This window comes from Orbicella faveolata, unplaced genomic scaffold, assembly GCF_042242905.1.
Source record: "Orbicella faveolata isolate gen_17 unplaced genomic scaffold, um_ofav_v1 contig_46, whole genome shotgun sequence".
Classification (NCBI taxonomy): Eukaryota; Metazoa; Cnidaria; class Anthozoa; order Scleractinia; family Merulinidae; genus Orbicella; species Orbicella faveolata.
In genome coordinates this window covers 25,862,915-25,889,517 of record NW_028301576.1, presented here as the reverse complement: position 1 = coordinate 25,889,517, position 26,603 = coordinate 25,862,915, and the positions used below count along the sequence as shown (strand labels likewise).

The following is a 26,603-nucleotide window of genomic DNA, read 5'->3' as shown; positions in this document are numbered from 1 at the left end:
TTGGTTACCATTCTTGATGGAAAACTAGACCATCTTTTTGTAATGTCTTAAAATATGGAAAGACAGCTGGAACAGCTATGCCACAGTAACTTCACTTAGCACAGCGGTATTTAGCTACTCAATAAAATCCTTGTCTGCTGATTACTATTACTACTATAATCGACTACGTTAATAATTTCTACGTATACCGGCCTAGTAACAAAAGAGACTAAAAATACCGTAGTTCTTGTGTTGCTTTCTACTTCAAACTGCAAAAGTGTTTCTGTAATTTCGGTTGATTGTGTTGATTGTCTTCTGGCAGATTGTGTTCCTCAAGTTTATCTGGCATTACTAACAATTTCTTTCACTTTTGTGTCCTGGAGTTGAAAGACTCCTTTCTTCTTTCAGTCTTTTTTTTTTTTTTCGTTTGCACCTTTTCTCAAGGCTCGTAGAGAGCATTCCGTACTTTGATCGCTGATTCCCCTTCCTCGATTGAAGCTCTAGGTTTTCGCATAGGATTTTTTTTGGATTGTGAATCGCTGTCGTTGTATTGATGGCGTCAATGAGAGTGTGCAAAATAACCTAAAAAAAAACTAGGCATCAGCATCCACCTACTTTTTCACATTTGGTGGCTTCCAACATGCTCGCGTTTGTACAGGAAATTTTTGATGAGTTCCGTGGGAGAATGAGTTTAATTTATGCACGTGAATAAACTGGCCGCTGATTTTAGATAACAAGACAGGACGAGTGCTGACAGTCTGTCACGTGGCTAAATGCGAGAAGGTTGCGAAGGTGAAGCATGTTATATGCTTGCAATAAACGATGATTTCCATGATTGACAAGACAGAACTAAAGTTTAAGAAGTGCCCAGAGACGAAGGCTGCTGTAATATGTTGTGCTCCTTCCATTCCATATCAACAAGCGACGTATGCAGTTAAAAGGTAAGCTTTTTATTATAACGTAATAACCGATTATTGTCTAATTCATTGCTGACAAGGTTTATCATGTGTCATCTTCCGACAAAATTTTTATACAGAACTCTCGTTCTATTCGTTTTCCAATAAGGAATGTTCAATTAATTATCCTACCTTTAGGAAATCTTTCCGATTTCGCTTTTCCAGGCTTTTCTCGTGTGGCTGTGAAAAATGACTGCTGCACAACTTAGCCATACCTATACAAGAATTTAAGGAAATGGTTATTGTACATCTAATAAGTATAACCGTGACACGAAAAAACTAACCACTTACACAAACAACTGACAAGATGTGTTGATGCTAGGCTTTAGTGATCAGAGATTTTCAAGAAAAAGAAACGTCCTTACCTTTGGTTAGTAAACTTTAGACAAGTTCCTCCAACTGCTGATAAGAGATCTATAGAGAGAGATACGAACATAAGATTGTAAACTTCAGGTATATTCTACCCAGGATGTTACAAAGTTAACATTTTGGTGTGACTATTAGATTGTAAACCTCAGGTATATTCTACCCAGGATGTTACAAAGTTAACATTTTGGCGTGACTATTAGACTGTAAACCTCAGGTATATTCTACCCAGGATGTTACAAAGTTAACATTTTGGTGCGACTATTAGACTGTAAACCTCAGGTATATTCTACCCAGGATGTTACAAAGTTAACATGTTGGCGTGACTATTAGACTGTAAACCTCAGGTATATTCTACCCAGGATGTTACAAAGTAACCATGTTGGCGCGACTATTAGACTGTAAACCTCAGGTGTATTCTACCCAGGATGTTACAAAGTTAACATTTTGGTGCGACTATTAGACTGTAAACCTCAGGTATATTCTACCCAGGATGTTACAAAGTTAACATTTTGGCGTGACTATTAGACTGTAAACCTCAGGTATATTCTACCCAGGATGTTACAAAGTTAACATTTTGGTGCGACTATTAGACTGTAAACCTCAGGTATATTCTACCCAGGATGTTACAAAGTTAACATTTTGGTGTGACTATTAGACTGTAAACCTCAGGTATATTCTACCCAGGATGTTACAAAGTTAACATGTTGGCGTGACTATTAGACTGTAAACCTCAGGTATATTCTACCCAGGATGTTACAAAGTTAACATGTTGGCGTGACTATTAGACTGTAAACCTCAGGTATATTCTACCCAGGATGTTACAAAGTTAACATTTTGGTGCGACTATTAGACTGTAAACCTCAGGTATATTCTACCCAGGATGTTACAAAGTTAACATTTTGGTGCGACTATTAGACTGTAAACCTCAGGTATATTCTACCCAGGATGTTACAAAGTTAACATGTTGGCGTGACTATTAGACTGTAAACCTCAGGTATATTCTACCCACGAGGTTACAAAGTAGTTGCAATGATGGCCTGATTATTAGATGCACAAAATGTACATTGTAACTCTCAGGTATATTCTACCCAGGAAGTTACAAGATCAACGTGGTGGTCTGGTTAGCTCTTTTAACATGTATCACATGAGCATATACAGCATCAGTTTCTTCCTGAAGTAGTTGGATTCTTCAAAGCTCCAGGAGATCTGATGGGGTGGTACTTTTTTTCCAAGGATGATCTCTTGAGCCAATAATATGACACCCATCCCACAACTTCCACCACCAGCTGTCTTACCATCGATTCTCTGCTTTGGCATATGCATTCGCTTATACTGTGATGCAGATAGGTGACTAGACACGAAGCTGTTGAAGTTGTTAATAGATGGGAACATCTCTCCAAGAAGCATGACCAGTCTACCAATTATGTTGCAAAGCTGTGCTGGTGGGGCTACTTTTAGTCCATCATCATACCAAACTGTCAGTGTTTCTAGGTCTACACAGGCAAGTCCCCAATGGGGAATGTTTGCCATGTGCACTGGCAAAAGTATTAGTTTAAGTTCATGCGGTTGATGGAGGTCCTTTCTTATTACAGTTTTGACTGGCTCCAGAACTTGGTTATCCAACCACGACAAGGCTTCAGTGGGTAAACACAGTATAGAATCATCCTGTATTTGTTTTGATTGCAGTGTCTTTTTTAGACAGTAATTGATGATAAAGTTATCAATGTAGCGTTCACCCACCAGTGTTGAAAGTGATTTAAAATCAACATGATGGCCATCTAGTGAAACAATAACACGTAATGGGTCATGGGGACTCTGTTCAAAAATGTTGCAAAGGTACTTGATTTCTGAATCTCTTAGGGTATTTTTGTCAGGGTTGAAACTCAGCCAAGCCATTTCTTCTTTGTAATCTTGCTGCATTTTTGCAATACAGCAATATCTTGAGAGGGCTTGAATACCACTGTCACTGAAGATTCCTAAGTTACCAATTTTTACCCCACTTGGGCCATCACTGTCATCCAGCTGTATTGTGTTTTCCTTTATCACCTGTGATGAGCATGCACTTATGATCTTCTGAGCTACTTTCACTATGTTGTCTGCTGGACGACTCTTGAGCAAGTATGGATTCTCATCTTGAAACTTGCCATAAATGGGAACAACATTATTTTCATGGATTTGATTTGTGAGTGGAGGAAGTTTGACTTGAGATAACTCTTGTCTTGTTGCAGTCTGTGACATGCAGTGCTGGAGTGATTCTGGAGAAGACATTGATGGCTTTGAGATGATTGGGCTGGGTGTGCATGTACTTTTTTGAGCAGGTTTTACTTGATTTTTTGTCATCACTTCTCGTGGCTTTGGACAAGGATCTGATTTTTGAGCAGGAAAAAGGCATCTCTTTGTGGATTTGGACTTCTGTTCTGGATGTGGGTGACTTTTGCTACCTTTTTTTCCAGCTGGTGATTGAGGAAACTGTGGAGTCTCATCAAGGTTTTGGCTGTATTCATCTTCCCAGTCAGTGTGGTTGTACTCATAGTTGGGTGCATCATTTTCATGGACATAGCAAACTTTCTTTTCATCATAGGGATAGCTGAAGAAATCTTTTCCAAAAAGGTTGTCCATTAGCTTGTTCACTCTTTTGATCCAAGCCTTATCCTCAGTGGACCATGCTGGTTTGGGTCTGGTAGATGGCCAACTGCAACCCCGGAAGAAGAAGCTGCTTCCTATTTGGAATGAGTGTTAAAATTAACAAGTAGATGCAAATTTGTCTGATGTGAAAATTTATCATAAATACTATTAAGTTATTGCCTCTTTTTTTCAGATATACAGTTAAGGTATAATTAATCGTCAGTGATTTCTAAAAAATACTCCTGTCAGAGTTAAATGAAATGGAACAGGGATTCACTTGTCTTCATTTAAGATTTTCATTGTGAAGTTTAACTTTGGCAGAGCTTTATAAACCATTAATTAAAAGTAAAGATTTTTAATAATGACCAACTTTGTGTAAAATGGCTTTGACTCAGTTGATTCATTTGGCTCCTTTGACTCAAACAGCTGTAAAACAAGAGACCTCTTATAGACCACAAGTTGCATATTCACAAATTTATTTATGTTGTTATAGTTATGGCCTTTGTGAGTTTACCTGGTGAACTACAGCAGTCCTGAGCTTGCTGGAAACAAAGTCTTAGATACAGCAGTTTTGTGGTGTAATGATGGAGGAACATCTGCTCAACTATATAGACCGAAAGAAAATTGAAAGCTCCAATAAATAGAGATTTTTCTGTAAAGAAAATGACCTGGAAGAAAGGCAATAATTGTTGTGTATATACACATTTATTTAGTTTTATGTCTGGGCAAACTTCTTAACTCCCAGCTATAGGACTTGAATAAGGTTATTATAATTTGCCATTTAATTGTAAGTTGCATGGTTGTTTACAAGGTGTTGATAGTCTTTATCTATAAATATAATTAGTACAAATGGATATTAAGCTAGCATACGGGATTTTAAATTTTGCTGCTTCTCCCTTGAAATCCACTTACTTGATGACTCAGATGACGATGAATCATGATTTGTGCACTGAGCATACAGCTGCCTGTGAACTTTATGCGTTGCTTCAAAACCCTGGTTTGAGTAACGGGCCATGGACTTGAAGCGTCTCATCAGCATTGGACTATGTTCAATAGTGAGATGTCCATAGTCACCAGTACCCAGTCCAACTCCAAACAGTTCTCGACAGAGGATTCCCCATTCTTTGCACTGATGAACAAATGGAAGCAATGTAAGAGAAAACAATCTACAGCTGTACTAGTGTTAGTGTCCAGTAACCATATCATTGTGCCAGTAGACATACCTGAATGTCATATTTATCAATTTCATAATCTTCCCCATCCTCAAACACTCTATGACGCATAACCAATGCTATGTCTTTCCACTGAGAGAATACCTAGATGCAGTAAAGAAAAATAATCAGTGAAATAAATTGTACTGAATGAATGAGTCTTGGCAATGCACCTACAAAATGGAACCAACATTGCAGGATACCTGTTTTGTATGGAGGCCTGATAGTAAATGACTTTCTAACCATATATATATATATAGACATCACACAGATAATTTCACTGTGTGGGATTATGCTAGTATAACTACAGGTAGTTCTCTCAAATTTGTATGTACATGTACATGTATGGATGGGATGCTGATGTGCTGAAATTTACATGCAAATTTTCTCCAGTTCTTGCAGCCATTTTCATTGTTTCATTTACAGAAAAAGTACTGGCCTGTTTTGACAATTTTAACACTTCAAAATTAACCTGTTTTAAAAGAATGCCAAAAGATGGCATATTAAAAGAGGGCTGCTGTGATATTGTCGTGTAAGTAGCACTGAAAAGAGCTGTTAGTAATATAATACACAACTGTATATCATGTTCCAAACCTCTTTGAATCTCAAAATTTCTAACTTTGCAGCATATTCTCGCAACACCAGTGGGCTATCAGCTTGCTCAGCAATAGTATACTTTTCTTCTATGTCTTTTGAACACTGTTCCCAGGAGTTTTTCTTTTCATGCAGATATGTCTCCAGGTCTAAAATGAATTGTTATTGATTACAAAATGGACAGTTTAAAGAACTATAAGGCTGTTAACCACACAGCCTAGAAATTTTTGTTTTCTTTAGCAAAAAGGTTTACCCGTATATATGAAAGAGTTAAAAGAACAAAACAGAGAAAAGTGGAAGCTATAGGCTTTTTGTAAGTTGTAATTCTGCACAAAGGTTAAGTTTTCATAAACCTTAATGAAAATTTATTCCTCCATATCTAGAACACTCAAATATGTAGGTAAAGAAGTGTTGATGTTAACGAATGATGTTGAGATTCTTGAACTGTCAATGGGCTGGTAGCATTCATGTAGGGTAAGTGATCTTTAGTTTATTTTGTTATATGGTACTACCTTACCTGTACCAGCAAGTGGGACAGATTCCATGCCACTTACTCCATTGTCCTGGAGAAATTCTTCCCCTTCAATAAGATCTCTGTAATACTTAAAGTCATAACAGTAAATGGTTACTTGAAAAAGAAATTGCAAGAGATTACATAACTATATGAAAGTTCAACTTCATTTTCTGAGTTACGTTACATTAAAGGTGGGCCTGAAAAATTATCCAGCCCTTCTAGACTTAATATTTTCTACAGAGAAGCAGGGGCCCAAGAAAAACATTTTGGCCACAAGGAGTGACCCTTAAATAACATCCATGAAAACAATTTTATGACAATAATATGTAATATTAATCAAGCAGCTTGCAGAGAAAACATGATAGTACAAGTTAATGAAAATCAAATGCATTAAATGAACCTTTATTCTTTCTTCACAGTAGGATATTTTTCCAAGAATCGAATCCTCTGCAGTCTCCTTGTCTGGAAACAGATCCATGACCTTTTGGACAGGTAATGAAGACTCCACAATGTCATCAAAGTTGTTCAAGAAGGCCTGCTCTGTATTGCCTGCAAAATGCAAATTAATAGGTTCAGAGAATTTGGGTTAAGTAATTCAGTCAGTTTTGTGTCTACAATCAACTTCCCTGGCAGTTTCCCCTACAACTTCTTTGACTATAGACAGAGATTGTGAATGATCCCTCGAAATTTTGCAGTGCTCAAAAATTGGGCTTCTGCTCTGAATGCTCACAAAATGTTTGTTTTCTCTATGCTTGCAATGAACAATTGATGCTCCTACGAGTTAAATTTTCAACAATTATATTTAATGTCCTAGCTGTTGTCTTTGAATAGGTTTGGTCCTTACGTAGTATTTACAGTATGGCCCAGTACGAGTGGCTGAGTTTAATCTGATTTGTATTCATTTCTTTCCATTTACCTTATGAATTATAAAACAACACAACAATACAATTTACAAGGTACTATATATATACACTGAAGTTTATAAAATGACTGTGCATAAACTTTGAAATTTATACCTGAAAATGATCTAATTTTAATGTTATGTTTTTGTACATCTGTATCTTGGCCTTCCTTCAATTTCACAACAATGCGGTCTTTCACCATGGTCTCTGGACCATATTCGGCTAGCACAAGGTTGCATTCTTTTAATGATCCACATCTGTGAGCAGTAAGTCCAAGGGACATAAGGAGCTGTTCAGTGTTTCGGAGTTCACAGTGGAGTGCACAGAGGTTAACATCTGATACCTCAACATCCATGAAGATGAGAAGGTCATCTCTAATACCATTCCATCTGCATTAATGAAGGTAGTACTGTTACACTTGTGTTCTATTTTTACGTTTAATTTATTCATCATGAAAATATAGGATATGAATATTAATGATATACAATCTTGGAGACTGAAGGCAGCACATGTATATACATGCCTATATCCTGAATTATATTTGATAAATACATACTAACAAAATGACCATACTTTCCGACGTCTCCCTTGGCTTTTACAAAACACTCTACACAAGTTTCATTTGCTGGAACTCCTTTACAGGCACAACCCTGACAAAGTAGGAAATATGAGGAAGAAAATGAGCTTTGTTCTTAAGTTTGTTTTTTAATCTTGTACATGTACAATGTGATTGCTATTTTTTTTGTTTTATATACATGAAGGGATTTGAACACTCTTTGAGTAACAAAAATGTAAATAACCTTTATTTGATGTTCATATTGTAGTTTTACTTACTCGGATAGCAGTGCAGAAAAGGCAAGCCTCCACCCCTTTCCCTTGTCCACCTAATTGGACTTCCTCTCCTGTTGTCCTTTTGTGCACAGCAAAAGAGCTTTGTAGTCAGCTGTAACTGTTGTAAGGAGAGATGTAATGAAGTATTTTTTTGAGAACCATACACAGTGTATCTAGAGTGAACTTGTGTTAAGGGGGCAACCAGTGTTTCTGTGTACATGCAGTGTGAAATGATTATAAGTAATTTTGATGTACTTTTATTAGTATTACTAATTAAATAACAATTCTTTGATTCAATAGACAATGGATCTCTGGATGGAAAAAAAATATATATATAGCAAAAAGGCGGCTTAATTTAACAAAGGTTCTGCACTGTGGAATGGTGAGGTTAGTGGCAAACAATATGAACCGAGCTAATGTACCGTACTGCAAATGCTTGCATGATGCTTGCAGCCCCTGTACATGTATTTTTTTTGTTATTTCTATTGTCCAGCTAACCCTTTTAAGGGTAAAGTGGATGGCTGATTACAGACAATGGGGGACAAAAGTAAAAGTTAGTACATACCTGTGAATTTTATGTTGTAGTTCTTGCCATCAACTTTTAGGCCATGTTTTTGTACATGTCTTTTCTGAGCAGTTAAATCTTTCAAGAGTAATTCCAGGTTTCGCCTATAATTTAAGAATCATTTAAAACTTTTGAACCCACGCTATACTAATGTTCTTCTTTAAATAGCTGAGCGCAAGGAACAAACTGGTAGGATATTGCCAGGGTCTTTCTTCAGCCTTGAATGTTTGCAAAACATCAGTGAATGCTATTGCTGTTGTGAGTTAGACGGATGCGTCGAAGCTTTGGAGAGCAACATTGTCATCCAGGATTTTCCCCAAGGCACCAAGCTTACTTTCATCTTCTTTGCATATTGACGTTTGTCAATCCAGGGAACATTACTTCGTAGTCCTCTTCTCGGAAATGCTTTGAGCACACTGCCAAGTACTTCGTGGGCTCCCAATGAGCACGCTTAGATTTTACGAAGTCAACCCATTGCGTTCTTCTTTTTCGCTTCTGCGGTTCATCAGCCCCTTCAAAAGGTATGGGATGAAGCGAAATACCTTCTGCCTTACTTGGCTTATTATTACAGCCGAAAACAACGCATTTATCTGGCATTTTCAAGATTTCTGACCTTCCGAAGTGAAGCAAACGCGGTTCCAAACAAGAAAGCGATCAATGGCCTGGAATGACGTCACAAGTTTCGCTATACCCAGACCCTTTTCAGTGACTCTGTGACTCGGTCGTGTTTTGAAAAAGTGCCATTTTTCCGATCTTTAAAAAATCATAAAAAATCGTGGTTTGAACCGAATTAAAAAATTTTTGCGACATTTTTCCCAATTCCGTACAGAGATTTAATTAAGCGCAAAATTTTTTTTGGTGTTATAGGCACTTTAAATAGCTGAGTGCAAGGAACAAACTGGTAGGATATTGCCAGGGTCTTTCTAGTACTGACTGAGTGAAGTGAGGTCTGCATGAGAAAGTCCAGTACAGTTCCGAGTTAGTGAGAGTTCATAGTGAAGAAGTTTGTTACATGGCTTGCCCTAAAAATTTACATGTGCCAGATTTTGTGCCCATGCGATAAGCATAGGGAAAATAAAGCTCTGAGAATTAACCAATAACAGCACATAATATATCATTTTAAACTAAACCATATACAGTTTTCATATTAACTATTGAACCTTTAATTTGTGCTTATTACTTCATATGTTACAAATATGTGTGTAAATTAATGTATGTGTAATGTATGTGTACTGAAGCTACCTTGTTTCCTTGCAGTTAGCTATTGCAAGAGGGAAGACTGCCTTGCAACTTTGACTTGAGGAAAATGGTGTGTCAATAGGCACAAGACCAACCATTACTTGATCTTTTCCTAAAAACAGTGTGGAGAATCAGGTAAGGGTGATATTCTGTAAGAGTATGTATAAAGAATATAATAAATAATAATTATATGGATCTCAACTTAATTGTTTGAGATTAATGCAGACTGCTTACCCCAAAATGGTCTGCCATCAAGCTTTATGTTGATTTCAACATCCTTTTGATCTAGTCCATGCAGCCTCTGCTCTCGGATCATCCACACCAGAACATTTTGTAGGGCAACCTGCCTTCCCTTCAATGGTTTTGGTGTGTCACAGAGACCCAAGGTTTTCCTTACAATTACAAATATCATTCTGCGGACTGCTTTGATTTGATTCTTGTTCAAAAGAATTTTTGCATCAGAATTGTTCAACCTCAGTTGTATATGCCTGATCACAGGGAATCCTTCTTTCTTATTAATTTTTTTTCTGCAAAAACTTGCCAAGCCTGAATGAATTCATAAAAAAAACTGATTGACATGCTCAAGTGTGATAAGGATCAAGTTTAACCTCACAGTATAATGAATCAGTAATGTATGTCGTGATAAAAAGATTGCGAGAATTAAGAAAGTGATCACCAAAAATACATTGCCTTGAATTTTAAACAAATTTTCCCAGCTAGTACTATAGGAAATGTGTGGGGACCAGAAGGGAGAATGTGTATGTTCATATCTGGGCTTGAAGAAGGGTATAAATAATGCGTTATCAAATTCTTCCAACTAGTACTATAAAAAAATGTATGAAGACAAGTAAAGAGAATTAGTATGTTAGGGCTTAAAGGGACAAAAGATCATCAAATTCTCTCAATTAGTACAATACAAAATGTATGGAGACTAGTCAGGAGAATTTGTATGTTGGCATCAGGGCTCGAAGGGGGCTAATACTTTATCAAAGTCTCCCAACTAGTACAATAAGAAATTTATAGAGACCAATAAGGATAAAGTGTATATATAAAATAAAGCCTTATAAACGTAACACCCCCCCCCCCATTAAAAATATTAAGTGATCAATAAACACGGGAACAAATTATGACTCACTTTTGTTCTTCCTAACTTCGTTAGGTTCATCATGGTTTGCCATCCTTCATCTGGAATTTTTGCTTCTAGTTTGAAATACAGAAGAACCCAATCAGGGACACGGAATTGATGTAGATACTGTTGCAGCACATCTGGTACAAGCGCTTCGAGACCTCTCTTGACACCCTTCCTCTCTGTGACTGCGGTTACAATTTCAGAAATTATGTTCCGAGCTTCGCTTGGCTGTTTTGCGGGGTCGTGCGTACATAAATGGCCTATTACGGACGACACAGAAGCCTTATGCCGATCACACACCGTAAAAACTCGTGTATAAGCCGCACTCGTATATAAGCCGCACCCCCAACTTTCGAGCTTGATTTTGAAAAAAAGAAAACTCTTTAAAAAGCGCTGAGCAAAAGAAAGTGATTACTTGTACATTGTAAGCTTGGTCAAATCTGATGCTGTGTATTTGCTGCGAGCTAAATAACTCTTGAAATACCTTTTACAAGCTATTCTTCAACGGAATTTCTGATATCCTCCTAAAGAGAGGCTCTTTTGACAAGATGTTGCCTTAATTGCTAAAGGCGATAGTGGAAAACGATGAAATTCAAACGGAAATCCGAGCAAAACAATCTCTGACCGATCAATGCAAAATGATTGCTTAGTAACCACGCAGTCATTTAAAGAGAGAGTCTGGACACAAGAGAAATACACATGCAAATAACTGGACTTGTAGATTATATTTTACAATACTAAATGATACATTTGTATCCGAAAGAGAAACGGGTACATGTGTCATCGATATTAAAAAGTTAACCTATCCTTACTTTTACGCAAAAACTATTTACATGTGCAAAATTTGAAGTTCGTCTTATCAATCTTTGTCCAAAGTGAAAATGTTCTATCGTTCAGCTCAGTTAGAAACCATAAAAGTCCTCACTGTCACTTTCACCGAAAATGGCCTCATAGAATTCAGGTGCAATTTCTGCTTGCTGTCGCTCGAAGTCATCTGCATAGTACAACTCTTCATCGCTGTCCAGTTCGTCGATGTCTGCGAATGGATCCGAGTCAGACTCCTCTTCCCAGATTTCTTCATCTTCTGTACCGTCCATTGCGTTGGTGATACAGCACTTGCAAAACGACTTCGCAATCATTTCAGTTGGTATGTCATTCCAGGCAGCACTGATCCATCTGCAGATCTCATCAAGCTCGACTTTCCGAATACGACCTCCGGCAGTAAAGGTGTGCTCTCCAGCCAACATCCATTCTTGCCACTTTGCCCTCATGCGGTCCTTGAAGGGTTTGTTGATAGATACATTCAATGGCTGAAGCATGCTGGTCATGCCACCAGGAATCACTACGGGCTCCGTATTTAGAGACCTCAAGGTACAGCGAATTGGTTTGGATAAGTGGGCTCAGAACGAATCCCACACAAGCATGGACTTTTGCCTGCTGATGCCACCAACTTTACTCCAAACAGTTCGTAACCAGTCCTGCACGAGTGCTTCGTCCATCCAGCCCTTTGCCTGGCACCTGACAACAACCTCTTTGGGAAAGTTCCAGTTCTTAGGAAGTGTTTTCCATTTAAACACAACGTAAGGTGGGAGTTTTGTTCCATCTCCGAGGCAGGTGAGCATAACAGTAAACCTATCCTTCTCATGACCTGTGCTTAGAAGTGGGACGCTCTTCACTCCTTTCTCTGCAACGGTACTGTTCGTTACAATGTCAAACGTAAGTGGTGTCTGGTCTGCATTACCAATGTATTTAAGATCAAAGTCATGCTCCTTCCGTTTAGCCATGACATAGCACTGAAATTTGATCAACTTCTCTTCATAGTCTTGGGGAAGTTTCTGAGCAATCATGGTCCGCCTTCTGATGGAGAAGCCACATCGGTCCATGAAACGATAACACCAGCATTTAGATGCCTTAAATTGTTCCAGTCCTAGCCTTTGCGCCACTGATTTTGCTTTAAGGCATATGACATTGGTGGATACGCCAGTGCCAGCTTTGCGTTTCTCGGTTATCCATGCAGCGACTTCTTTTTCAAGTTCAGGAAATGCAGCAGATCGACCACGTAGAGCTCGCTTGTTTCGCGGTGTTTTCAGCAGCTTTTCACGTTGCGAGCGCCAGCGACGCACACAGCTTTCATCTATACTGAACTGCTTTCCAGCGGCACGATTTCCTTTTTCTACAGCATATGCAACAACTCGAAGTTTAAAAGACGCAGTGTACGATGCTCTGGGAGAACCCCTTTCTGACATGATGACAATAAACTGACAGTATGAAGACACGTATCGAATGTTTTGACTCTTGCGCGGATCAAACAGAGTAAAATCTGATTGGTTTAAATAGACAATAAACAGACAATCGGTTAACCATGCTCAAGTTGCGAATGACTTGATCCTTGTGTTTTCTTAGCACAAGTTTTTGTGACATTTCACGATCATAGAACAAATATACCTACAAAACTAAAATGATTTAGGATCCATGCTACATAGGTAACTGTATAAGCTGAGCATGTTATCAAAAATTTGAATATAAAGTTCCTTGAGAATCAATTTTCATGCAAAAAAAAACCAGGTTTATTTACAGCCACAAGCATGCGGCTTGGTTAGGTCACTTAGCAATGCCTCACAGATGCACTCTACTTTGATTGGCTAGCTAAAAACCGATAAGAAGTCTGGGCCGAGTCACGTAGATCGATCGAATTGAACGATCGAACGAACGATAAACAACATGGAAAAGTTCCATTTCACATCAGCTGTGCGTGGATACCATGTTTATAAACATGTATGGAAGCCTTCAATTGGTGAAAAACTTGTTGCTCGACGCGAGTTTAACAATCCTATGGATAAACACGCGGTGCAAGTTGTGAAGAACACCGAAACAGTTGGTCATTTGCCCCGTGAGTTCTCACGAATAGCGTGCTATTTTCTTGCACATGGCGGAGAGATCAGTATTGAAGTGATCGGTCGCAGAAGGCATTGTAAGCTGCTTTGTGGAGGAATGGAGATTCCATGCCAGTTAGAGTTTAGCTGCGCAAAGGAAGTACAAATGAATCGCTTGAAAGAACTACTCGCGTAGAAGATTCAGGTTTAAAACCTGAAGAGACAAAGGCTCCTTTAGGAGCCACCACTTCTATCAAAAGCAATGATCAACAACAGCAACAGGTTTCAAAATGTTGAATGTTTATTTACTTACGTTTTTAAGTACTATATCTGACCACTAACTAGGCAATTAGCCCCCTCTGAAAGTAATGGTCTCATATATAAGCTGCACCCGCCATTTTGAGCCCAAAATTTCAGCAAAAAGGTGCGGCTTATACACGAGTTTTTACGGTACATCTTCCAGTGTGCGAAGAATTTCTCCCGCACTTTTTTTGCTGAGCCTCATCTTCTTTCGTTTCGGGGATTTTGCCGATTTCTCGTCCGTATTGGTGGACATTTGTTTGTGCATAGCAAGAAGACTCTGCAGTTCCATGATTTTATCCTTGGCTTCATTCAGCTCTTCTTTAAGACATGAGTTTGTGTCAGCATTCGAACTCGTGCCATTTCGTGACAGACCAGTGATCGTGCAATGACTATTAATTGCTTGCGCGATTCTTTTGAAAGAATCGCTGGCCAAGTAGCCCTGGTCGTTCAAATCGCGTTGACGAATTAGTCCTCCACAGAGACCAAGTGTCGAGGCGACCAGAATGTCGCATTTTCGGTATTTGATCCCGAACAAGTTCGGGTCAAGAGGACTTCCATTGTTATCACTAAGTTTACAGAATGGGATCTTGTGAACTTCGTCCGGAAAAAGGCGAAAAAAAGCATTGTCCATCCATTTTCGAAATGATGATCCGCCAATTTCATCGTTTAAGACATACCAGTATTTACTTGGAGCAAGACTTGTACTGCTAACTTGAACCAGCTTTCGATTACACTGCGTCCGAACTGAAGACTCAATCGAAATGGCGCGTAAATTTTGAAACTCGCGCCTCACTATCAACCTTTGGTTAATTTTTTAATTTATTAATCACTAATATTGCTAATATTAACTACTTGTAGTCTCCCAAAACAATAAAACAATGTATCGAAATATGTCAAATAAACAAGTATTGTCTAAACTACAAGTTCTTGTTTTCCAATATTGTTTGTTTGTATTTTTTTCTGTTTTGCGTTTTGCTTTTTTTTCGTGTTTTATTTCTGTTAATTGCTATGAGGAAGTTGTTGGAATGATTGCGTGACATGACATAAATGGGTAACTGGGGAAAATTGCATTACCGTCGCACGGTTCTTTTTTACATACACTGGGAGAGTGCTCTCTTCAATCTTGATTTGCTTGATTTGCTTGATTTGACTGACTGTGAGAAAATTCCGATGCAAAAGATTTTTTGTTTAATCGGGCCGATTTGCTCTGAACAGCCGTTTCGTAATAAAACCAGGCCAAATCCGATCGGAACGACAAAGCCAACTGCTCAGACCTATTCAGCTAAATAAATCGACATACATGTTAATTCAATAATCTTTGTAAAGATTTCTTTTTTATTCCAAACACCACTATGAGTGTGTCTTTTTTCGTTATGAGAGAACAAAAAATAACCTAGCCTCCATAGCAGTCGTTTGCGCTCTAAGCGCATGGAAAAAAACAAAGGAAATTGCAAGCGAACGAGCGCGCCTCATCACCCCACTGCTCCTCATGTTTTCACTCGCGCGCGCGTTCGTTTGTTCAGCGCTCCGCGCGCTTTGAAAGGAATCGACTGCTACGCCGCATTTAAGAGCGATTCCCATCAGGTTTGTCTTAAAACAGGATAACTGCTGTATAGCTCACGTCGGCTTCATAAAATATTACATGTTATGACAAAACAAGGACAAAGTGTATAGGTTTTACGCTGCAACATTTATTTTTTACTTGACACCGAGGAGAAATATCGTAGTCCAGAAAACATATCACGAAGGCGCGCGACAGCAATCATCGCCGGAGACTCTCTGTCATCAAGGGAAATTTTTGATGAAGGCGTTTGAGCTCTCGTCTGACAACTTTTTGCACTAAAGGTGTCTTGCTCATTTAAGCGGTAGCCTTTTATCTTCTCACCGACCTGTCAACGAAATTAAGTGTCGAAAAATAAATCCAATTTACTCTGGGACGAAAATTTTAGCGGTTGCGGCTCCTCGTGAGGAATCTGAAGCATAAGGTTTTTCCGATGCAAGTCCATGTCACTGTATCTCCACGCAAAGCTGTTGATACATGAAGGGCCCCTCTCCAAGAAGTCTCTTGCTGCCATGATAACACCAACTCCACAGCTCCCAGCACCAATCATCTTCGAATCATTCACTCTTCGATCTGGCATTCCAAATCGTTTGAAGTGGTTGCAGTTTACCCAAAACTTTGTTGGGAGGGTCGCATGAGATGGATACATTTTTGTCAGCAATTCCAACAAATCTTTGATTGTGGGAAGGGTTGTAAATGGGGGAACATATCTTAGTCTATCATCAAAGTACATTTCCATCCTTGACAAATTGACAAATCAGACCCCAGTGGTTTGGCATATGGACTGGCACAAATATTTGCTGGAGGGTGTTGAAATTCTTCAATTGAGATGCTGTTCTCGCCATCTGCTTTTTCTTGAAATTGATGTCAGGTACTTTCATCTAGTCATAAAATTCTGAAGGAAAGTAAAAGTGTATTGTCATTTCTGTTCATTCTTGCTTCTTCTAAGTACTTTCCTATGGAAATGTCTATTACAAAACTGTCAATATACCTTTCCAATGCAAGATCTGCAAATGAAGTAAAGTCAAAACTTTTGTTTCCAAACCTAAGGATTATATTAGTGGCTGGTTGGTGCCAAAGTGCTTCCTGAATCCTCACTAAATCTGGTGATGAACACCTGAAGTGGTTGAACCAATTTGCCTCAGAACACACCTTATGTCTAGTATTTGCTATGGTGCAAAACTGTTTCAAAGCTGATAATCCATGTTCCGAGAACTGTCCAATACCCACTATGTCGGTACCTGATGGATGGTTCCCCTCATTCGTTTCATCATCAGGAAGCTTTTCAGCTTCCTTGACAACATTTTCACAAGGGCGCATATTTAATGTGAATGGATCTGAATTTGTTGTATCATCATAAACTGGATGAAGATCAGAGGACAGTTTACTTGATATACGTGGTATTACGTTGAATAGTGCAGCCACTTCCACTCTTGCGGTGGCTTCATCCATAGAGACACGTAAGGCAGCCTGGTTTGATCCATCAAGTCGCCCTCCTTCAGTGATGGCAGAGAAACAAGAACATCCACTGACAAGCGATTCTGCTGACATATCATCGATGGTGTCTTGACAAGTCACCTGCTCAGGTGTTTGGTGACTGAAACTCTGGAACAGTATTTTGAGGGACATCATTCTGCAAGGGAGCACATAAATTGGCCTCTATGTTCGAGACATCTTTTGCAAGACCCTGTGGTGAAGATGTTACACTCCATTTTGCAGTCATCAGAGTCCTCATGCATTTCTTGTTTGGGCTTTAGTGAACTTTGACTTTGGCAATTTTGCATCACACTTGCAGGTACATCATATTGTTGGTCATTGCCCAAATTAGTAGGGAACAGGCTTGTAGGAAAATCATTTAGCAAGTCAGTGTTTAGAGGGGGTCTTGGTTTACAAAGATTCTCTTTTACATGTGAAGGCGAATTAATCAACATGACATGAGCGTGGGACAAAGAAAAATTCTGAGTCCCTGACAGGAATCAAACCCATGACCTCCCGAACACCAGGCGGGCACTCTATCCACTGAGCTATGAGAACTCATGGAGAGCAAGGTCATTGAACTGAGTTCATATATGACAGGTGTCCTGCATACTGCTAGGATCAACGCTATCAAAGTCATCGTGAGTAGTGATAAGTCAAAGATGGTGAATTTTAAGCTCAGTAATGAAATGTGAAGGTGAATTAATCAACATGACACAAGCGCGGGACAAAGAAAAATTCTGAGTCTCCGACAGGAATTGAACCCATGACCTTGCGAACACCAGTATTGAATCATAGCTGTAAGACTTTTGCTTTGGGTAATAATTACCTTTGTCTTAGGCTTTATTGACTCATAGTGTTCAGCATTAGCATCATGGCCAAAGTATAGTGTACCAAGTTTTATTCCTGGTTTGGGTAGTTTGGTTTGAACATGTTCCTTGGTATCCTGAAAAAGGCAATGAAATATTGCAGGGATCATTATAAAGAAGAGTACAGTGTTGTAATGTTTTAATCAATATAAACCACCATGCAAAACTGGGTGGATTTTATTGCTTGATAGGCCTGAGAGAAATCAAAGTGCTCTGTGAGCAAACTCGTGAATTGAACAAAAGAAATAAAATATTGTTTGCACTATGTTTAGTATTATCTGGTTTAGGGAATATTGTGGTTGATTTTCATATTTAGAGTACGAGCAGTAGCTCAGTGTTCGCTAATAGGTACCAAGGAAACCAAGTAACATTTGCATAAGAAGGCATTACAACTGAAATGATCATGCTATTACATTTGACAAAGGTGGATGAGGTCATGTGTTTTAAACATCATTTTTGTTTCTGGTTCACCAAGTAAATGTGGTTGAAAAGTGAACATTGGAAATATTGAAAAATCAAGGCAATACTGTCTTAATGAAAACATTAATCATTCTCCCTTTATCAAATGAGATAAACAGAAACGAGGTTTGAGTTTTGTTGCAAAATGACATTTTCAGGTTCTGCTTATAAGGATGTACATGTACAAGGACATGTTCATCACATTTTTGATGGAAGTTTCCGATGTAAAAATTCCATGAAATGCAAAGTCTAGGCGATATTTTCATTTCAAGTTGCAACAAGGCGACGAGGAAACATGGGTTATTTTCCTTTGTTGAGGGAAATTAGAAAGAATTAAGCAAAAAGAGAGGAACAGACTTCCAGCTCATGTAACCAATGTAGGTATGCCAATGGTGAAGTATCCACAGCAAAGAATATCTAGTTCTATTGCAGCCTTAAGTATCACTGACTTTAAAAACAATGATAATGATTGGAAGAAAAACTAGCCTGTGAGAGCATCCGGTTTTTTTGGCTCTTGTTCTTTTTGCATGAAACAAGAGCAGAAAAAAACAGGTGCCCTTGCATGCTAAAGAAAAACACAAGCGACTTGACTGAGCCACGTGTTTATGAGCTAGGCGCAATTCAAGTCCAATATTTTCGGACTTCAAATCAGACCTCTCCTCCAGGGTCGCTCATTTCCCGACCACTGGTTGAGGGGAACGAAGACTCTTGGTACAAGCCCGCTAGCATTCCAGTGGAAACCACCAACCAGTCTGTCTGCAAGAACAATTTCTGATATCACCGGAGATTTCGATCTTATCTGATACTCAGTGCGTGTTTACCAACCAGTGCGTAATTTTAACAATTTTGACCTTCAGTTTTGATTTGTAATACTTGATAAACAATTTACATTGAGGCCTCGTCCACACTACGCCAGAGAAATTTGAAAACGCAGCTTTATTTCTACGGTTAGGTCTTCCGTCCACACTAATTCGCCATGAAAACCGACGCTCTTCAAACAAAAACATTGCCGGCTTTGTGTTTTAATGTGGACGGAAAACATTTTCAAAAAGGAAGCTTTTCCAAAACGATGATGTTACGATTTCCTCAAACACAAATCCAAAAAGACTGGTGATTGTTGAGTTTTCAAATTTCTCCAACGAAGTGTGGACGGAAAACATTTGATGTGTTTTCAGAATGATTAACATCCATTTCAAATTTGTCCAGCGTAGTGTGGACGGAGCATGAGTGTTTGCAGTTCCAGGGTAGCCATTCAAAGTTAATGCTTACATAGACCAAACATCCCTCATGAACGCCTCCAGATAGACTTGCCACAAGTAGACTTCTACTTCTATAGAATGAAGTCGACTTGTTCCGCTTGGTCGGATTCAAATTTAAAATTTGTATGATTTTTGGCACGAAAACATGGGTGTGACGTAATGATTCACAGCCTACCCCTAATTCCCTGGAGTTTTTTTGAAGTATTTCAGAGCGAGCGTAAGCAGAAAAATAAACCATATGCCCAGTAACCACAACCATGTATAAGATCAGATTTTAAGACATTGTTTATTTAAAGTTGAACAAATGACGGACCAAAATTTAAAAAAATATCAACAAAAAGAACTCAACTTGAGGTGTATTATAACTGATGAGAAAACAAGAAATTTTGTTTTTCCTTTGCCGCGCAACAAAAGCCAAGAAAATTGAACATGCAAAAATGAGTTAATTATTGACTTTGGAGGACAAAACAAGACCGAAAACAACAAAATTTCAGTTCTTTTACTATCGCGGATAACATTTGAGAAAACACCGGAAAATAACAGCGAAAAGACACATCTAAAGTACAATTTAAGAACAAGAAATCAGATAATTTCTTCATGTGCGACAAATAATGGGGCGTAGTGAAAGAAAGATGAAAGTTGTAAATAAAATCTACAACAAAACAAGCCAATCATTTTGAGATAAATCATATTTCAACTGTGCTAAATTAGTGCCCACTTAGTTCTTTTCTCAGGAGTTTTATAGTAGCTAATAAAACTAAGAAAAAATGTATTTGAACAAAGCGAATAAACTAAACAAACAGGGCCGTGCCATCATTAAATATGTAGAAATCCACGGTGCAAAAATACTGTTAACTTTAAAAACCTAAAATTTCCAAAGAGAGGTAACCAAATGAAAGAGACATGACAGGAAGTTCAATAACAATAAAGTTTCATTCAAGATGAGGCAAAAAAAACATCTAAAAGCAAACATGTTCAAAATTTCGCAGACATGCTTCGCTGCGTGACAGCATGTTCAAATTAATTCTTTACGCTAAAGCGAAAGCTTGAGTTTTTATCGGCCGTGGCTATGTAGTTGTGCAAGAATTAGAGTTAAACTTCAAAGTAATACTGTGCATTACCACTTTTGTTTTCTAAAGTCCAGGAAGCTGCTTTAAATCTACGATCTGTATTCAAAACCCACTTGAAAGTGCAACGACTTTATAAACACAAGGTTGTATTTACCTTCAAAAGCATCCTTAATTTCTGTGTCAGAACTTTCTGGCTCCAAAACTATAGCTTTTACTCCTTTCTCATTCAGGCTGGACACCTGGTCTTCCATCAAGGAAATCAAAGGCAAAATAACAAGACAACAACTTCTCTTTCACCATGTTCAAAAAAGTCAAACACAAATGGCCTAATGTGGAATGTTATAGTCTCTTCAGATCCAGTCGGTGATCGTGATGACTAATGTATCCTTCAACTACTACATTGATTCACTCCAATTTCTTCAAAACCAAGCTTCTTGAACAAAACATCTGGTTTCAGCTTACCTGTGTTGAGTGTAGCTTGCGAAGAGCCCTGGTGCAAAACGTGTCATGAACAGCTTCCCTCGACTCTATTTGCTGATGAATGAACACATGTGACCTCTAAGTTTTAAAAAAGGCACTGTTGAGCGTCAGAAAAATCCACAAATGCCAAATATACTCACTGACAGTTGCTCGGTGAAGGACAAATTAACCTCCAGACAATCCTGGTACAGAGTGGAGGCCGCCGAGTTATCAGCGGTTTAATTAATTCTTGTAATGTTTGTTTTCCAGCTCTTCTGTAATGTTCACATAGCACAGAGGGTAGTGGACAAGATTGCGGATCGAAAGGTTCCGCGGTGGCTCTGGGTGGGGGGTGACTCGTTATGTTTGTTCCTTTTTTTTTCGTTGTTTTTAGCGATACAATAAATAAATGCTCTGTGTTTATATCATTTTTGCTCACTATATGTGCATTTACCATACCGTAACCGTACTTCAACGACTTCCGTTTCTGTAAAATCCATACGAAGTCCACGTCCAGTGAGAACATGTGCTGCTCATCGATTTTACAATCCTTGATGTTCTCATTTTCGGTGGCCAAGTCTTCTTTAACTTCTATCTTTTAATTTAGACCTTTAAAACAGCTTATTTTAATTAAAGATGAACAGCAATTCAAAAGTAAGCCACAAGTGTACCTCATTTGCATAATGTTTACAGCCCATCGAGCGAGCGACACATTTTCCCACAACTCACAATAACTCATGTTGCGCATGTGCAATTCACGAGTTAAAAAGGTAGTTAAAATGAAGCAATTTAAGCTAATTACATATCAGGCTTGACCGTTTTTTCAGTTCAAAGGTCTTCAAAAATCCTAAATGTGCTATTGTTTTTCTAATCTACTATATGTAGTTACTGTACTAAGATACACGTGCTAGGCTGACTCACAGTGATCAAAATGCTTCCTTACTTTGCATACTGTTATTATGATGACTGCATAATGCATGATGACAACAAATGCCGTGATTATCATGCCATTTCCATACTCCCCCTGAAGCTTCTGAAGTGCAGCATCCCAGGTGGGTGGTTTTATCTGATCATGGAAATCCTCCTCACAAAGGAAGTCAAATTTGTCATTCCCAGAGTCCTATTGCATTAGTAAGAATCATAAATAATTTACTGAGAGAAAGGATGTTATTTCCAAAAAATAGTACTCAGGCGTAGTCAGTCAATAAAAATTGATATCGGAAATCAATCATATCAATCGATATCAGTTTATTGATTGACTATGCCTGTTATGTACACATTCAGCTACCTTGATGTATTAAACAATCTGATTGGCCCGCTTACTCACGATAATTGCCTCCATAGGATATATTGCATTTTCAAAGAAATCTAGTGGCCTGCCATCTAATACATGTTGACACATTCCATTTCATTTGTTGAGAATGTATGCCAAGCTTGGTTATCAGCTTGTTATCAGTGTGTAACGTGTCCTATTTTTTATAATGTTAGGAGTGATGATCACTGGTGAACTGACAGCTAAGTTGGCTGCTAAAAGCTACTGGAAGAAGTAACTGGAGGAAGAGCTCAATGACTTGGGAATAAGAGAAAAGTGGTCTTTCAACGAGACTAGTGCATTGCCTTATTCTGGAAGTGAAGAGGATGCAATGGAATATGTGGAACGCAGACGTTCTGAGCAGTTGTATGCTCACACTTGCTCTAAACTTTGCTCAGATAAAGGTCTGTTTTATACCATATAACTTATGCCCCATTCACGGTAACAAAACATGGTTACTTAAACCAGGTTTAACAAAATGAAAATCCGCAACAGGAGACGAAAAAGACTCCTTTTTACATTGGATTGAACTGAACCCTAGCATGTGCTTTCACTGTGCTTAATTTGAAGTTTGCAAACTTCAAAGCAGTGACTTCTATAAAGAATTAATTTTAAACTATGTTTAGCTATGCAGCTTTCAAATGTGTTTTAGCTTTGCTGTGAATGAGGTATTAGATGACGTAAATAATGATTTTTGTTTCGATTGATAATTAAATTGTAAGTCATTGAATTAAATCCCGTATAGAAGATTACTTGGATTAATAATGGTAATAGGACTGACTGGAGTCCAGTTCGGTCTGTAATCGTAAGAGTGATTAACAAAATCGGACGACCACGCAGCGGGAGTCCGATTTGTTAATCACAAGTATGATTACAGACTGAATTGGACGACACGATGTCCTGTTACCGAGTAATCAAAGCTATTACAAAATTTGACAAACGAACAAACCATTGATTCAGTGCTGAACGATTAAATGTCGTTGTGAATGCTGAGAAACACAGCAGTTTACTCAATATAGTACACTGCAACAGCATGCGCAAAATGATGCGTACTGTCCAATTACAAGCATGACGCGTACACTGTCCAATTAATGCTCAAATCAGGCTGCTCAGATAGCCAATCACATTCGAGAATTTTGTTATAGTTTTGATTAGGAGTGAAATAGTTTCATTGATAAGCATTTTCTTTCTTTTATTGTATCATTGCTTAGATCTTGTATATTTTACTTTGCTGCACCCTACTTTTTTCCCAAGGTTGTGGTAGGCTGTTTGTTGCTGATGGCAACTGGAAGTTGCGTTATGTTCATTGCATGTGGAAAGTCCCTGTTTCAGTCCCAGGATTTGGCAATGCAAATTACCCTTGCATTTGCCCAATAAGTCCAAGGCATGGACATGTGTTTTGTGAAAAACACTGTAAAATGGCACAAGCAGCAGGCTATCCCTCAGAGCTGAGGCGTTTCCTGAAGAAATGTGGAGTCCCAGATGCTGATAAGTTTGCAGGTTTGTTCTTCCTAATGTATCTTGGCCTAATCTTTTGCAAACTGATAACGTATCAGCTTTATTGTTATAATAATAATATGGCTTTGATGAATAATAATAATGATAATAATATTAAATAAATAGTAATAATAATAGTAATAATAACCAAATAAATAAATAATAGTTTTGGTTTATTTAGAGTAGTATTTAGCTATCAAATGACCAGAAAATGGCACTGCTTCATTTCACCTTAATAATACCGCACAGTACCAGTGTTGACATTGGTAGTTGATTCATAATCTTATCCTACAGAAATGGAAGAAATGGCATTGGAAATCGCTGATCAAGGTTAGCTGCACCTCATGGTATCACTCATGTTGAGTTCTGGACTGTACTGCATAAGTTGTCTTTTCATATGTGGACTGGAAATACGAATATTGATATGGGAAGTACAGTATAATTTTATTTAAACACTGTATGCATCTAATTGTTATCCATGTTATATTTTCTCACAAGACAATCCGGGGCCTAGATCAATTGACAGCTCTTCTTATTCCTGTGTAGAAGCAAACTTGCAAATCTATGCACAGAACTGTACTTCAACTGATGACAAAAATGCTTCAAGCTGTCAAGGTTGTTTAATTATTGTTTATTTATAGCAAGCTGTGGAAATCATGCCTTGTAAAAACTACTGTAACTAATGTAACTTAGCTCTGTGGTATCAGTGGAACACCCCTTATAGTCTGGCCCAGTATTTGTGAAACCATTTGACTTAATTCAATTGGATTTTAACCAAGATGATCCTAAAGCTTTGCTTTTTTTTAAGGCAAGTGGATTTGCTTTGTTTTGAAGAGTTTAAATTATGTTTACATGTTGATTTGTCCAAACACAGGTACAGCTGAGTTTTTGCAGTCTAACCCTGACTTCATAGATTCTGAGGAACACGAAGAAAAAGTAGAATGCAACAAGGATACAGGAGGATGGAAAACACTTCACTGTTGGTCTAGGGGAATTTTCTTTATTGTTACTGCTGGAGGTCATATTGAATATTGGCAGCCCCTTTGCAGGTGTGATACAGAGATTATCTTTCACTATAAAACACTCCTTCATATAAAAGCAAAGGACGCATTATTTTAACTTTACTGAATTGGGTATAATCACTAATTCCCATGTGCATAGGACATCAGACCTGTTATTGTAGTACCAACTCACATGCTGTGGCAATGTCCATGTTAAGAAATCAGCCGTCATCTTTTGAAGTGGAGCCCTTTTAATCTTTCAGCTCAAAATGTATCAGGTACTGTGTTAAGCTGATGGCTAGATACCATTAGGATGTACCTCTCCAGAACCTTTCCGTGACCAACCCACTCAGGGAGGGTGGGAATACGAGATGCCCTAGAAACCAGGTTGCTCTGTGACATTTTCAGCTTTTTATTAGTTTGTTAAGGGAACTGGTACCCCTTTATGTGGAATATTTCAATCTATTTTTAGTGTTTTAAAATCCTTGTTGTTCTTTACAGATCAGAATTTCCTACTCAAGCCTTTCTTATTTTGGCAGTTTGGTTGTATAGGCAGTTTAAAACCCTACAAGATGCTGGAAAGCCCTTGGCAGAAATAGAAAGTGCTATGCAATCTACTGTGTTAGCCTATGACTACATGTGCCATGTGGACAATTTGAAGATTTCCAAGAAAAATCTTCCATTCCGAGAACCATTTGAGAAGGCCTGGCACTTGGTTACTAAAGTCACTGACAGGTAACACCTGAGAAACCACAAAGACCAAAAGTGCAAAACCCTTTATAATCCAAATGGCAAGATTCCTTCCGAATTTAACACCATGTCCTGTGAACAAACTTTTGTATGGGCCAGTCGGATGAAAAAGATTATCTGTGCCATGACAAGACTTCACCAGTTGTTTTTCATTCATCGCTCTGTGAAACGACAAAACAAATACACTGAACTCTGTCATGTGCGGAATAAGACACCAGTTTTACCCAAGTTGCCTCTCTAAACAAAATGACTTTAAAGCAATGTTCACTTTGAAGATCAGTATGTCTGTAACTTATATTTATTCATTACTTATTCCAATGTTTATTTAAATGTAGTTTTTTCTTGTATGCCAACTGCCAGCAGACATTTGTAGAAATAAAAAAGAATCCATGAAATACAGTGTAATGCAAGTTCAAATAATTTTTTTCATTTTAAACACAAGGGATATGCACAAAACAATTCACCCAATGTCAAATGGTTTTCTCTCATGTGACTTATCAAAAGATTAAAGTCTTCATAATTAATTATTTATTGTTGTTATGTCAACTATCATTATCAGTTGTTTTTTCCAATGAAGCATTGTTGCTTCCTCCAAAAATCTAACCAACTACACAAACACATTCTTTCATACAATAATGCAGGGAGTATTTTTGGTGTGCTCATAGGTCAGGAACTATGCTTGACAAGGGTTATGTTGTCATTGACATGAAAATATGTAATGTAACGTGAAACAATAATATTGTTGGGAAACTTAAAAAAAAATGCATCACTTTCAAAAACAGGAGCTAGTAAGCTATGAA

At 38.1% G+C, this 26,603-nt stretch overlaps 3 protein-coding genes and 3 long non-coding RNA genes across 6 annotated transcripts in view; 3 read left to right on the top strand and 3 right to left on the bottom strand.

Annotated features, from left to right (window-relative positions):
* The window catches only part of LOC149099168 (uncharacterized), a 276,702-nt gene that overhangs the window by 96,859 nt on the left and 153,240 nt on the right, over window positions 1–26,603 (top strand). The window lies entirely within an intron of this gene.
* On the top strand, window positions 253–9,127 carry LOC149099198 (uncharacterized). Its single transcript, XR_016203849.1, has 3 exons — window positions 253–920; window positions 8,282–8,368; window positions 8,475–9,127. It is a non-coding gene; the product is annotated as an uncharacterized LOC149099198 (long non-coding RNA).
* On the bottom strand, window positions 1,956–5,212 carry LOC149099200 (uncharacterized). Its single transcript, XM_089278272.1, has 4 exons — window positions 5,153–5,212; window positions 4,842–5,058; window positions 4,444–4,533; window positions 1,956–4,024 (listed from the first exon to the last, which is right to left on the bottom strand). Exons 1-4 carry the CDS (start codon window positions 5,210–5,212, stop codon window positions 2,445–2,447), a joined length of 1,947 nt encoding a protein of 648 aa, XP_089134398.1. The 3' UTR covers window positions 1,956–2,444.
* LOC149099199 (uncharacterized) lies at window positions 5,221–8,083 on the bottom strand. Its single transcript, XM_089277940.1, has 7 exons — window positions 7,985–8,083; window positions 7,724–7,800; window positions 7,265–7,539; window positions 6,649–6,797; window positions 6,252–6,336; window positions 5,760–5,883; window positions 5,221–5,245 (listed from the first exon to the last, which is right to left on the bottom strand). Exons 3-7 carry the CDS (start codon window positions 7,503–7,505, stop codon window positions 5,221–5,223), a joined length of 624 nt encoding a protein of 207 aa, XP_089134066.1. The 5' UTR covers window positions 7,506–7,539; window positions 7,724–7,800; window positions 7,985–8,083.
* On the bottom strand, window positions 9,756–10,249 carry LOC149099197 (uncharacterized). Its single transcript, XR_016203847.1, has 2 exons — window positions 10,020–10,249; window positions 9,756–9,897 (listed from the first exon to the last, which is right to left on the bottom strand). It is a non-coding gene; the product is annotated as an uncharacterized LOC149099197 (long non-coding RNA).
* Window positions 15,228–26,582, top strand: LOC149099196 (uncharacterized). Its single transcript, XM_089278279.1, has 5 exons — window positions 15,228–22,959; window positions 23,810–24,055; window positions 24,347–24,382; window positions 24,927–25,101; window positions 25,555–26,582. The coding sequence occupies exons 1-5, from the start codon at window positions 22,887–22,889 to the stop codon at window positions 25,790–25,792; spliced, it is 768 nt and encodes a 255-aa protein (XP_089134405.1). The 5' UTR covers window positions 15,228–22,886; the 3' UTR covers window positions 25,793–26,582.